Source organism: Eulemur rufifrons, chromosome 3, assembly GCF_041146395.1.
Source record: "Eulemur rufifrons isolate Redbay chromosome 3, OSU_ERuf_1, whole genome shotgun sequence".
NCBI classification, from domain to species: Eukaryota; Metazoa; Chordata; class Mammalia; order Primates; family Lemuridae; genus Eulemur; species Eulemur rufifrons.
In genome coordinates this window covers 2,999,284-3,013,500 of record NC_090985.1, presented here as the reverse complement: position 1 = coordinate 3,013,500, position 14,217 = coordinate 2,999,284, and the positions used below count along the sequence as shown (strand labels likewise).

Genomic DNA, 14,217 nt, shown 5'->3' with positions numbered 1-14,217 from the left:
TAGTACATGTTCTATTCTACAACCCTGATTTTCTTGTTGTTTATTCTAAGTTTAATATTTAAATGGATTAAGTGCTCATCACCATTCCTTTTATATGACTTCTACAATCCTGTTTTTAAAATTTTGAATCATTTTTAGTGACTTTATGCTCCTTTTTTTCTTCCTTAGTCTTTCCAAGGAATGTATCAATTTTGTTAGTCTTTGTAATGTTCTTTGATTTTTTTTGATCTGTTGATCCTTTTGAGTATATTGTTGTTTTTTATTTCATAATTGTTGTTCTCGTTTCTATTACTTTTCTTTCTTCTACTTTCTTTGGGTTTCATTTGTTGTCATTTTTCTAATGTCTCTGAACAATTTGATATCATTGATATTTTCAACTTTTCTTCTTTTCAAATGTGTGCATTTAAAACTATAGGTCCTTCTAAGCACAGTTTTAGCTGCTTTACCTAAGTTTCGATATATAATATATTCACTTTCATTCTGTAAGAGTATTTTCTAATTTTCATCATGATTTCGTTTTTAATGCATTGGTTATTTCAAAGAATATCACTTAATTTCCTAATGTTTGGGAATTTTAAGCTTACTTTTCTCTTCTAATTTTTAACTTGTTTGCTTTGTAGGTAGAGAAAATACTTGCATGATTTCAATCCTTTGAATTTTTGAGATTTTATATATGGCCCAGATTATGTTTAATTGTTGTAAACATTTCATAAATACAAAGAATATGTATTTTATTTTATTTATTTTTTATTTATTTATTTTTTTTGAGACAGAGTCTCACTCTGTTGCCCGGGTTAGAGTGAGTGCTGTGGCGTCAGCCTAGCTCACAGCAACTTCAAACTCCTGGGCTCAAGCGATCCTCCTGCCTTAGCCTCCTGAGTAGCTGGCACTACAGGCATGCACCACCACACCCGGCTAATTTTTTCTATATATTCTGATGTGGTTAACTATAGCTTTCTATACAGGTACATTAGTTCCAATTTATAATCTAATTGTTTCAGTACTCTATGCCATTACTAATTTTTTTTTTTTTTTGCCTATTTGATAAATTAATGAGAGTTGTGTTAAAACCTCCCACCATCATTGTGGATTTTTCTATTTTTCCTTATAGTTCAGTCAGTTATTGCTTTATATATTTTGAGGTTATGTTGTTAGGTACATGCACTTTTAGAATTTCTCTTCCATCCTGGTGAAATCAAACTTCCAACATTATGTAGCATATCTCTTTGTCTTAAAGTCTACTTTGTCTAATTAGTATAACTAAACCAGATTTATTGTGGTAAGTAGTTATGGTATATATTTTTTTTAATCCTTTATTTTTAACCTTTCTGGTCATTATAGTTAAGGAATGTCTCCTTTAAACAGAATATAGTGAGATTTTTAAATCTCATCTTGACAATCTGTCTTTTAATTGGTGCATGTATTCTATTTGGGTTTAATGTAATTGATATATTTGCATTTAAATCTTTCATTTTACTCTGTGCTTTTAAAACTTACCCATCTGTTCTGCGTTCCTTTTTCTCTCCATTTTTGTCATCTTTTGGATTGATTGAATGTGTTTCCTTATTATATCTTTTCCCATATATGTTAATTTGGAAGTTAAACATTCTTTTATGTCCTTTTAGTGGTAACTCTAGAGCTTAAAACATGTATCCTTGAATTAGTAAAGTGTAATATTTTTTTATCTTTTTCATAGATGATACAAAGGTCTTTAACACCATTTGCCCGTCTCTGACTCCTGCTGTTGTTGTCAGGTTTCTCAGTTCTGTGTAAACATCTGAAACCCCACACGCCGTTATCATTGCTGCTTTGCACACGGCTCTGCACCCAGATCCACCCGCCTGTCCGCCATTCTTGTTTTTCCCTTCATTTCTTCCATCACCTCCACACTCCTGTAGTCCTAAAAACACCTGTTAGTGTTTCCTTGGAGACTGGTCTGCTGCTGATGTATTCTGTTTTTGTCTGAAAATGTCTTTGCTTCACTTTCATTCCTGGGGAGTATATTTGCTTTTCCGGTTGTCCTCAGTGGGACGGCTGGTCTCCCGAGCCTCCCCTTACTCCCATTCTACCGTTGCTTTTGGCAGCACAGAGCTATTTCTCTTCAGTCGTACCTGATGTCACTCTGAACATGCTTCATAATGACTTGCTCAGGTAGCACAAATAATATCCCATTAAATCATTCTTCATGTAAAGAATCTTTATGTTTAAGAATTTGTTTTTAATAAAGTCAAAACCAAGCAAAACCCTCATTGTATTTGGACATTTTTGTTTTACCTGTTGCTTCAGTCTGAGAGGACCTTGTTATGATTTTTCGAAAAGAAAAGAACAATCTACTTTTCTAGTAGCTATGAACACTACATTCATGAGGAAAAATAGCCTAATGTTCTCATGCATGTTAGTGGTTTGTATGGGAGTTGTCACTGGAGAGGTGGCCCATGGGACTCCTGACATGGGGTCCCCCAGGGCCTGTGCTGTCCCATGTATTAGTGCCAGTGTAAGTGTATTCCAGAACAGGATTTGTCTAACTCTGAGAATTTTTCTTTGAGCTTCCTAAATACACGAATATCTTATGTCCAAAATACCCCAAAGTCCGAAAGTGCAGAGGGAGGAGAGTTCAGGCACTGGGCATCACAGAGTGACTACTTACATTGTGCTTCTGTGTGCACACTGTCGATTTTAGTGTGCAGTGAAGACAGCTGTCTTACTCCATTGTGCTGCTATATCAAAATACCTGAGATTAATTCACAAAGAAGAGAAATTTGTTTTCTCACAGTCTGGAGGCTGGGAAGTCCAAGTTCAAGGTGCTGGCAGGTTTGGCATCTGGGGAGGGCTGATCTTTCCACCGCCAAGATGGTGTCTCGTTGCTGTGTCCCTCAAGGGCATGAATGCTGTATCCTCACCTGGTGGAAGGGCGGAGGAGAGGGAACCAGCTCTCTCAAGCCCTTTGTAAGGGCACTAATCCCACCCAGGAGGGCTCCACCCTCATGACTTAATCACCTCCTAAAAGCCACACCTCTTATTGCTGTCACAATAGGGATTAATTTTCAACATATGAATTTTGAGGGACATATTCAGACCATGGCAACAACCGAGTGCCCTTTGTTTTGTTTTATTTTCAGTGATGTATTACGTGTGTGTTTCTTACTTGCTGGAAAATAATGCCATTCTGTAGCAAGGCTGTGAAGAATCTGGTATCAGTTATAAATATACATATCTATTGATTTACTTTCAAACTGACAGTGATTCATCACCAGCAATCCCCCAGTTTGGCCCACAAAGGAGACCAATACTATGAATCCTCATAGTGGCTGGATGGGGCTGGTGCAAACTGGAAGGCACATGCCCCTTATAAACTGGATGGCCATAGTTAGTTTTCATTATTGCCATGCCGTGATGTGAATCCTGTTCTTATTTCCTCTTTTATTTTCTTAAGAAGTCAAAAATCTAGATTTTTATGTGAAATCTTTTTATATTTAAATCTTAGCAAGTAGTTCTCTTTTTTTTTCTTTTTTTGCTTGTTTGGTAAAACATACAATTATATGTAAATAAATCCGACCTGCAGTCTGGATTCCTTACAGAAACTAGCAGTTTGCTCCCTTTGTCTTCACCATTGTCAAGGGCACAGCTCTCATTCTGTGCAGAGGGTGCTGAGACCCCCACCTCAAGGGTGGGGTTGGGAAGCCAATGAGATTGGCACAGGCTGGCAGTCATCCTGGCCCCTCCTTCCTCCTTGCGTCTGGTCAGCTGCCAGGTCCTACTGATTCTGGCACCTTCAAACTTTGCATCTGTGCCAGCATCTCGTCCAGGCTCTTGTATCTCCCATGCACTATTTCAGTGGCCTTCCAGTTGTGCTCTCTGATGCGAGGCTCTCCTCCCTCAGTCCTTCCCCACACTCCTGCCAGAGTAATTTTTCCAAAATACGATCTGCCCAAGTCACTCCTCTGCTTAAAAATATTCCAGTGAGTCAATAAATTACAGTGCTGGAAATCTCCGGTCTGCCCTCCAAGTCCAGTCTCTGCCCTTCCCCGCCCTGTGCTGCACCCGCTGGACGCTGACCTGTGTGACAGCATCTGTGGTCTCCCTTGCCCTCTGGCCCCTGGTTGGATTCAGCCAATGGTGAGCACTGTAGGGAATTGGAGAGAGGGAGGAGAGAGGTGTGTGCATTCCCCCAGCTCTCCCTCTGTGGGCAGATGGGGGTGTGATTCTCGACCAAAGGCCTTAGTTCCTCTCAGGTAGCCCTTTGCACACAGCCTTGGCCTGCCCTTGCCCCCTCCAGCATGCAGGGCCCAGGCGGATCGTGAGAACCATCGATTCACAGTCTGGCTACGACCAGCCCTGGGGTGCCGACCCAGCCCTCCTGGCTTCCCTGCACCCTGTCCACACCTTAACAAATAGCATGTTCTAGAAATGCCCCTCAGGCAGGACTGGGAAAACATGTTTGTGTTTTTGGAATAATGAGAAATGGGGTGTGCTTGGTGTATGGGGTGCGGGGTGAGAAATGGAGCTGGAGAAGGAGGTAGGACAGGAAGGCCTGGAGGTGTCGAACCTGTGTTCTGAGGCTTTAAAGGTGGTAAAATAATCAGGAACACACTGGCTAGGAAAGTGTCCACCAGATCCTAGAAGTCATTGACTATCAGGGTAATGAGTTTTGGAGATATATATATATATATATATATATATATATATATTTTGTTTGTTTGCTTGTTTCAGTAGAGGGTAGAATAGACGGCGAAGGGGTTTGTGAGATTGTGAGACACAGGAGTGGGAGCGTTTCTCAATGGTCCCTAGCATATAGCTTTAGATATATAGATGTTTATATATCCTGGTTGAGCTGAATTGTTGAGTCTGTGGGACAGCTTGAGTGACATTTTTATGTCATTAACCCAATTCATATTTTTACATTTTTGTTGTTAAAGACCTTAAGGTAGTATTAACCTGAAAGAATGTATTTACTGTTAACTAAATCTGGGTCGTTTGAGATCTCCTTAAATAACCTTTGTGGTAACATTGGAGTGAACATTTATTTGATGTCTGGGAAGTGATATCCCAGCGGGACTCATTTTATTTTGGGTTGTTTTTAATACGGAGCTGTTAATATAGCATTTCCAATAAGTGACCTTATATGTGAAATCTGTGTTTAATTACTAACATTTTAGCAAGACTAGTAGAACTGTGCTATTCATTATAAGTCGCAGACTTAAGAACTTGTCAGGAAAATATTTTATGATTTGATTTATGTGTGGGGATCCGAGAACGGCAGGCAGTGCTTGAGTCTTTATGAGATTGTGAACATGCTTACTCCTACAATATTTTTGGCTTTTACCAGTCCCATTATATAATGAGTAAACAATATCTTTTTTGGAATTTTTCATCCAAAATATTCCCCAGCTAGAACTTTACTTAGGAAAATATGATTTCCTAAGAGATCTTTAAGCTTGGCCGTTTTAACCAAACAACATGAAGTGCATATTGCTTCTTTGGATGTGTTTTCATAGCTTTCCCTTTAGTGTTTTTCTTTTCCCTTTTAAAAAAGGGGGACTTTTATTGGGTGTTTTATTGCACAAACTATGCATGTTCACTGTGTAACAGTAGAGAATATAGATGAGCGTAAGAAGAAAATGAAAACATGTTTGTAATTCCTTCACAGTTAGAAAATAGAGATGAGTGAAAAATAAGAGCTCACACATAGCCCATCACGTGAGAGAAGCTGATGAGGACCCGTGAGCCCTGCCCAGGGTTCCAGGGAATTGGTCTGTTCCATGGAAAGTCTGTGTCCCAGTCCTCTGACTGCAGGGAGAAATTGCCCCCATTTCAGTGTCTGCGCACTCTGGGTCCCTTGTGTCTGTTGCTCTTGACAGCCAAGGACTATCATTGCGTCACCTCTGCCCCTCTGGCCCGCTGCTCACTGATGCGTGAGCTCCTTGAGGACCAAGTCCATGCTCTTCCTCCCAAGGCACCTAGTGAAGAGCCGTGAACTTAGCAAGCGTGTGGTCTATGCTCGCAAGAGAAAATAAACAAATGCACGTGAGTCTATGGATGTCGGTCAGGAATGTGTATTCCTCATGAAATAACCTACAGAAAATGAAATCCTTTTGAGAAACAAAGTGTAGCTCTGCTTGCAATATAGAGAGGAAAAAAGTGAAAGACTTTATGGAGATATAGAAAGAATGTTGTGGTCAAGCGGATCACAGCAGCAGATGTACTTGATCCAAGATCCCAGATGCTAACTGTGAGTGGTGATAACTCGGCTGCCGTGTTTGACTGCACTCGTGGTCTTGAAGGGAAGTGGAGCATCCGTGGGGAAGACACACGGATGCCCGTGGGGAAAATGCAGGCTTTGTCTGGGGTAGGACAGAAAGGGATTCTGCCCGGGCTCTGCCGCGCTTTGAACACACATGGTTCTCAAAGCCACAGTTGTTCCCCTGTAAAATGGGTGGCAGCATCCACTTCAAAAGCTTGCTGAGAAGGTTGGAGAGAATGTGGGAGAAGTACTGGCTCGCAGGACTCACTCTGTACATTAACAGTAGCTGCTACATGTGGCACAAAGTTCTCCAGGTCTCCTTCCTCCCGGCTCTTCCTCAGTCTGGTCCCAGGCAGAGTCACAGAATGACATGATGTTGGTTGAATCAGACTCAGGTTGAATTCAGGTAACAATGTACTTTATAAAGTGATAATAACATGGAATTTACATAATTACTTGAGGAAGCTTAAAGAGAGGTTTGAAAAGGGGAATTTGGGCAGAGTGGTACCCAACTGACAAGCATAGCAGTTGTCTTTTCTGCATCACCATCAGGTCAAAGATTGGGCCAATATTCTGACTAGACTTCAGGGGTGGGGCTGCCACAAGGGGGTCTGCTATATACCTCTTCTCCCAGGAGGCTCACCACCACCACCAGCCCAGGAAGACAGGCTCCACCCTTCCCCATCCAGTTCCCGAGGGCCAATTCCTTTCTTGCCCACAAACCTTCCTGTCTCCTGACATCTGATGATGGTGATTGATGATATTTCATTTTTATTGTAACATTAAACTATAATCCAAGATTCCAAGTCTGATTAGTTGGCTGCTTACTGGGCATTATGGTAGACTTACTATTTTAAAAAAAGCAGAAATATGCATTCATGGGATTCTGTAAGATTAGGAGCTACGTCTCACACATTTATCAGTGACTTGGGTGAAGATACAGAAGCTACAAAGTGGAGCAAAATGGCTCAGAGACGGGGTGACAGGATCAGGGTTCAAACAGATCTCAACAGGCTGGTATTCTGGGCCATAGCCAACAAGAGCAAATTCAGTAGTGATCAGTGTGAAGTCTTGCATAGGTACAAATGGAAGAGAGCTGGCTCTACTACTGCTGTTTTGAAAAAGATGTTATTTTGAAGAACAACAATCCCTTACACTTATCAAGACATTCATTAAGCATATTTGCTGAGATGCTGTGTGATTTACTTTATATGTGTTAGTTTACTTAAATCCTGTTTGGGTAAAGATTATCATCTCCATTTTGTAGATGAGTTTTAGAAAGGTTGAGACACTTACCCAGAGTCAAACAGCTTTTAACCAGTATGTGATACTGACTCCATAGCAAGTTCCAATAAATGGTGTGCCTGGAAAAGAAAGGGAAGAAGAAAGGAGGGAAGGAAGGAGGAAAGAAGGAAACTTGGGTATCATCAAAAGAAACCTGGATCACAGGGCAATGTATGGTCTATGTTCTTTTTAGATTCAGTTTTGTATTCTGTGCACTATGTTTTAAATTAAAAATGTGCAAACGCAGTTGTGTGCAGAGAGAGAACACAGTCATGAAAGAGCTCGGAGAATAGAAGTTACTGGGGGTATCAGCCAGATCTTTGAGGCCTTGAGAAAGCTTGAGAAGGGCTCTTCTGCAGGAGAATTCTCATGCTCTAGAGGAAAGGACGTTCCAGGAGGCAGGTTCTGTTTCACCAGAAGGAAGAATATATATTCTCAGAAGTGACCCAGGAGGTGGGTGCTTCACTCCACTTGAGTTGTTTCTGAATGATTGCTTCTGAATGATTGTGTTGTCATCATGCTTCTAGGATCAAAGGGAAGGGAGGAGAATGGTACAAATTTGGGATATTACTGCTACTCCTTGGAGGAAGAGTAATACGTGAAAGAGGCAGAGGGCTGGCTGGTAGGAAGCAGCTCTGGAATTTCAGAGCAAAATCCAACCATCTTCCTGGCCAGGGAGGGGAGAAAATCTTGAGGACCCCTATTTTTTAAGGGCATTGGTTGGGAAAGAGAGGACCCCTCTGAGGTGCCATTTTCTCTGTTTTCTTAGGAGGAATATATCTTACCAATCCAATCAGAGAAACCAAATGCTTGCCTTTATAACATGCCTATTTTAGTTATTTTAGAATCAAGATTTTTTTTTTTTTTTGGGTAAGTAAAGGTGGAGAAGTTATGGAAAGAAACCTGATTCTAACTATAAACCGAACAGATGGGATAGTGGGAATAAAAACAAATTAAAACAGTATTGCAAAAACTCTCAACTTTCATTTTAAAATATATATGATGATGTTTTTCAACTTTTCACATTCAACCTATCAGTATATCAAATAACAAAATGAAAAATCAATTTCAGCTGTATATATTTTAAACGTTTACCTAAATGATTTGGACTTACCCAACCTAAAATTCCAGATGAGTGTATTAAACTGCTTGTTGTATTTTTTTTAATGAAATAAAACCTTATATTTTATATTATGTTATAGACAGGACACAGTTATGTTTGGTGACATTTAGTGTAGAAAATTGAACCAAACAGTGGTCTAATTAGAACAGTAAATAGTATGGGTTTAATTAGCCCCTGTTCCCGATGACAGATTTGATCAGTCGCCAGATATGTACCCTTTCTTTTCATTTGACTGTTACTGAAATATTGCCTCTAGCAGGATTGTTTATTGTGCTATAAATAGGTAGGTTGGCAAGAAGCCATAAACCCACTGACCAGTGGGACCTGAGTGAAAATTATTGGAAAACCTCCTCTTTGCTTCCAGTCATTATTTTTTCATTTCACTTTTGAAGGTCCATTCCAGAGATCCCTCTTTTAATTTAATTTTTTTTTTTTTTTTTTTTTGGTTGGATGAGGTAACTTGCCTAAGGGCTTAAGGAAACCTGTGCAATATCTAGTTCAGTCTCATGCTGTAGTTTATTAGTGTGTCACGGTTTCTTTCATAAACTTTGCTGTTCTCCAGCTATTAAATTCAGTCTGTCTTGGACTTTTCTGAATGCCAAGAGGATGTGGTTTTTGTTTGTTTGCGTGCTTGTTTTCAATTTAGGTATGATGTGTTTTATTAAGAAAAGACTCTCTACAAAATGCAGAGTAACAAAAACAAAAATAAAAGATGTTAAAATCACCCAAATCCCTCTCACTTAGAGGTAACCACTGTAACATTTGAATTAACCTCTCACTTCTCTCTCTGTGCATGCACGTAGTTTACCTGAGTTAAAAATAATATAGGCTTCTATTGTTATCTAATGATTGCCTTTTACCCCAAAAAATATTTTTTAAAAGAAATTTTAAAATCCAGGAAAGTTCAGATAGTAATAAAAGTGACATTTAACAATTTATCATATTTACGTCAGACCTTTTATGGGGGAGGGGTGTAGAGGGAAATAAAACATTCAGGTGATGTTCTCTTTTGTGTCTCTACCCAACAACATCCTCCATTCTTAGAAACAATTTGGTGTGTTTCTTTCCAGCCCAAATACTTGTACTTTTACAGTTATTTTCGTGTGCCTACTCATGTGCCTATATGTTTACCTGTAGATGAAGAAATATAAAATGCTGTATGTGTTTTTATTTTAATGTAATTAAGCCTATCAGTCTTTTCCTTTATGGTTTCTACCTTTGTTGATGTATCTAGGACAGTTTTTCCTAAGCCAACTCTGTATGACTATTAATCTATAATTTCTGTACTATTTTATGGTTTCAGTATTTTTAATATAAACTTCTAATACATCAAATTCACTTTGGTATATTTTTTAAAGAAGTTATCTGTGATTTAAAAAAAATGTTTGCCACATTGGTTTGTGGTCCTATATTATGTCCTTATATTTGGGTCTGTTTCTGGACTCTTTTTTGAAATTTAATTGATGTTATTGCTTATGGCTATGCCAGTTCTCTACTCTTAATTGAGGCAAGTCCTCTCTCCTTTTACTTCTTATATAGTTTTTTTTAATTGTGGTTTTAAAAACCCCCACATAACATGAGATCTACCCTCTCAACAAATTTTGAAATATACGGTACAGTATTGTTAAGTATAACATGAGCACAAAGTAATGTGGCACAGTAGATCTCTAGAACTTTTCCATTTGCACGGCTAACACTGTGTACCCACTGCACTTCCCGTTTCCCCTCCCCCAGTGCCTGGCAGCCACCGCCCTGCCTTTTGCTTCAGTGAGTTGGACCATGTCAGATACCTCGTGTGAGTGGAATCATGACAGTCACATCTGTGCTTTTGTGACTGGCCTGTTTCATGCAGCATGATTTCCTCAAGTTTCATCCGCATTGTAGCATGTGACAGGCTTCCTTTCTTTTTTGTGGCTCCATAGTATTTCATTGTCTGTATATACCACATGTTTTTATCCGTTTGTCTGTTGATGGACACTGGGGTCGTTTCCCGCTCTTGGCCATTGTGAACAGTGCTGCAGTGAACACGAGTGTGCAAATATCTTTGAGACCCTGATTTCAGTTCTGTTGGGTAAATACCCAGAAGTGGGATTGCTAGATCATGTGTTAATTCTATCTTCTTTTACTGTTCTTTTTTCTTGACTCTTACAGACATTTATCCCAATAGATGAATTTTGGAATCATTTTTTATGCTCCAAAAAATTTCCCTTTGGAGATTTTTATTGGAGTTGCTGTAAATTTATAGATAAGTTTGGAGAGAATTAGCATTTTACAGTATTGAGTCTACCAGTTCAGGGCTAGGGTGGTTTCTACATTTATTCAAGGCTCCTCAGGCCCCTCATTAACATTTTGTAACTGTATTTAGTAATAAGCTTCATTTCCTTTCACACCTACATCCACATCCATCTATGTACTTTCTACTTGTAATTCCGCCTCTCCTCTAGAGTGTCCTGATTTAAGTCAATGATAGCAAGCCCCGGAGACAAATTAAACCACACTGTACTCACAAGTGACCTATTTTTTGGACCCTGTAAGCTTTGTAACTTGGCCAAGCTTGTCCATCTAACTTTATTTTATTGGAACGGAGCCTCTCCCAGGAGGTCCTACAAATCCTCCTGCAAGATTTCTTAGGAGTCACCCCTAGCCTGCCTGACAGACAGGCCAGTCAGAATTTCAGTGGTGAGCACTCCTTAGGCTCAAGCTGGGACTCTGCTATGTAGGTTAGGAAACAGACTAATAATAATAATGATAGTAATAATAATAGATTATTTAGCCACTTTATTTAAATTTAGGAATGATAAAATTTCAGATATAAAACTGAGCTTAGAACCCATCTGGAAAAAACCTCCTTAAGATGGAAAGGTGTGCACATGCCAACTAGTTTCCATATAAACCTGTCTCACATGCTTTTTCTAATGCAGCCGTTTCAAAGCAAAGCCTTGTTAGGCAACTTTGGTCTCTGTGAAGAGCTTAGAAATTGACTCTGGAATAACTGGGGAAGCTTTGGGATATTTCTACCACTTTTGTATATAATTTATTGCATTTTTTCACATCTAGACCTCAAGAAATACTCATTCAGAAGAAGAAAAAGACGGCAACTGGGATGCGTGGGGTGACTGGAGTGACTGCTCCCGGACCTGCGGAGGAGGCGCTTCGTACTCTCTGCGGAGATGCCTGACGGGGAGGTCAGTGGTGGCTCACATGCTCCTCCGTGTGTGATGTGTCAGTGCCTCTGGGTGGGTGGACAGGGGAGATAACTCGGCTTGGCTTTGGAACATACTATGATGGTGGTGTAACATTTGTTTTGTCTCAATATTAGTCAGCCTTAAGTTACTGTGTTTAAATAGTAATGGTCCCCTTTCATGGGTGTGGCCGTAGAGATGCTCACAGGACCCAGGGGCAGCAGACACTTGGGGCTTTGAGGAAAGAAAATCTGGCACGTTAAATCACTGACTCGAATGTGTCAAGACTTGGGGCAAGAGATCAGCTCTTCTGGGTTCTGCCCTTGGGTTACTGCAATTTAATTAATTTCTCGTTCACTTGCTCTGAGTAATGCATTGATTAAGATGGTAATGCAAGTTCTGTTTCCACCTCTTAGGTACATTTATATTAAATACCATTTGCTAAAATGTAAAATCAGTTTATTTTTAAAAATCTAAAAGTTTGTAATAGGGCTGCATTTATCATTGCTTTTGAGACAACTTATGGTAATTCTTCATGGGGCCATTTAAATCCCAGTCAAGGATTTTACAGCAGCTCTTCAGTTAGACAAAAGAGGACTCCAGGATCATGGCAGCCACTTTCAGATTTGGGATGTTGTTGGGTGAAAGAGTAAATTGACTTGTCGATTAGCCTCAAGGCACAGAGCAGAAGTGCAGGGAGAGCATACTTTGGTTCTAGTTTGGATTTCACTGAGGTCACTGTTTTGTGATATATTCAATAGTGACCAAGTATGTTCTCCAGTTCCCTTGAGACAGCACAGAGCAGGGCAGGTGAGAGGTTGACACGTGGCCTTTGAGGAGGAAGACTCATCGGTCCATTCCAGGAGGGCAGGGGAGGGCCACTGGGTGTACTGTAGTAACACTACTGAGGGTGGGTTCTGACTCAGAGCATTGAACCCGAAAGCATCGTAGAACTGCAAAGACAAAGTGGTATGCCTGCTTCCCCATGTCTTCACCTTGGTGAGGAGATAAAGGCCCTGCTACTGTAAGTGTGTCACGCTGTACGAAAGAATGACGGGGGTATCATACTGTATTGGGATATATTTATCCTGCTGGGGCCTGCAATAGGAGGGCCACAGCCCTGTGGGCAAGAGGAGGGGAGGGGCTGCTTTTTGCATAAAGGTAAGTTCTTCCTCACTGCTCCTCAGTCACTGGAGGGAAAGGCCCCTGTCCCAGAAACCGGAGTGGAGAAAGTGGGACTTTCATACCTCCAAAGTCTGAGAAATAACTCCCAGGCTGAGGAGTCTGAATAATTTTCAATTAATGAATAAATTTCAATTTTCAATTAGAGTGGGAAAGGAGAGGGATTTATTTGCATGTGTCTTTGTTTTTTAATAGTATGTTTGTTAAAAAGAATTTAGAGGAACAGATTAAGGACCATGAATGACCACTTTCATCCTATTGTCATACAACCAAAATGCTCACATATTTATTTATGATTTAATTAATTTTTAAAATTACTTTGGTTTTACTTGAAACATCATTTTACCGAGTGCTCTATCTCAGAGTGGGTTAAGTCTGTGTCCTCTCTTTCCTGGCTGGCTCTGCTGCTGTTGAAAAGGCTGCAGGTAGGAAGGGCAGTTGCTCAGCTGCTGTCTTTGCCACTCCTGATCAGAAAGGGAGATTTGGGCAAAGGAGAGGACAGAGGGGCAAGAGAGTTCTTACTTGACTTTACCGCTGCGAGTTTTTTGTTTGGTGCTCTTTGTGTGACAGCTGTTCAAAGCCGGCGGTTCAGAGCACTTTGATGGATTTTCTGAGAAACTGCTCTTGCCCTCTCAAATCTCTTGGGATCTCTTGCCTTCAATTTGCTTGATATGTGCTATTCAAAATGCTTTGTCTTGGTAATACTACTCTTTTCTCAGCTCTGGACAGCTAGGCATACCCCTAATTTCTCTCTATTTAAGTGTACTCACCCTCACTGGCTGTCCTGGTGAGTTCCTAAGACACCCCATGGAATCTTTCTCTTGTACGTGTCCACACCTGGTTTACAGGAAACATTCACGTAAACTTTACTAAACAAACTCTCATAGTTCAGGTGGTCAGTGCAACAAGACCTACTCCGCTTACATGGGCTGCCAACTGGTCTCTTGGCCAGGTGTAAATTAGACACCAGCCAACTGCAGGTGACACACATTGAACTGCTCAAGTCATATCCCTGAATTTTCTTCCTCTTGATTCGGGGTTATCAGATTGAAACCCTGGTCCCTTCTCCTTGGTGGGGCAGAGTGAAAGGTGGGCTCATAGCACAGCTTTCTGATGAAATCTTCAGCCATCCTTCCTGTAAGTCTCTGGCTCTAGACCCTTTTTATACCCTTGATGTGGGTAAGGAATTTAATACCAGCAAACTA

General features: G+C 40.3%; 1 protein-coding gene across 1 annotated transcript in view; it reads left to right on the top strand.

Annotated features, from left to right (window-relative positions):
- Positions 1-14,217, top strand: part of ADAMTSL3 (ADAMTS like 3) — a 277,061-nt gene that overhangs the window by 74,419 nt on the left and 188,425 nt on the right. Inside the window, exon 3 of the mRNA XM_069465643.1 lies at positions 11,706-11,833. Within this exon, the coding sequence (XP_069321744.1) occupies positions 11,706-11,833 (128 nt within the window). The remainder of the gene's footprint in view (positions 1-11,705; positions 11,834-14,217) is intronic.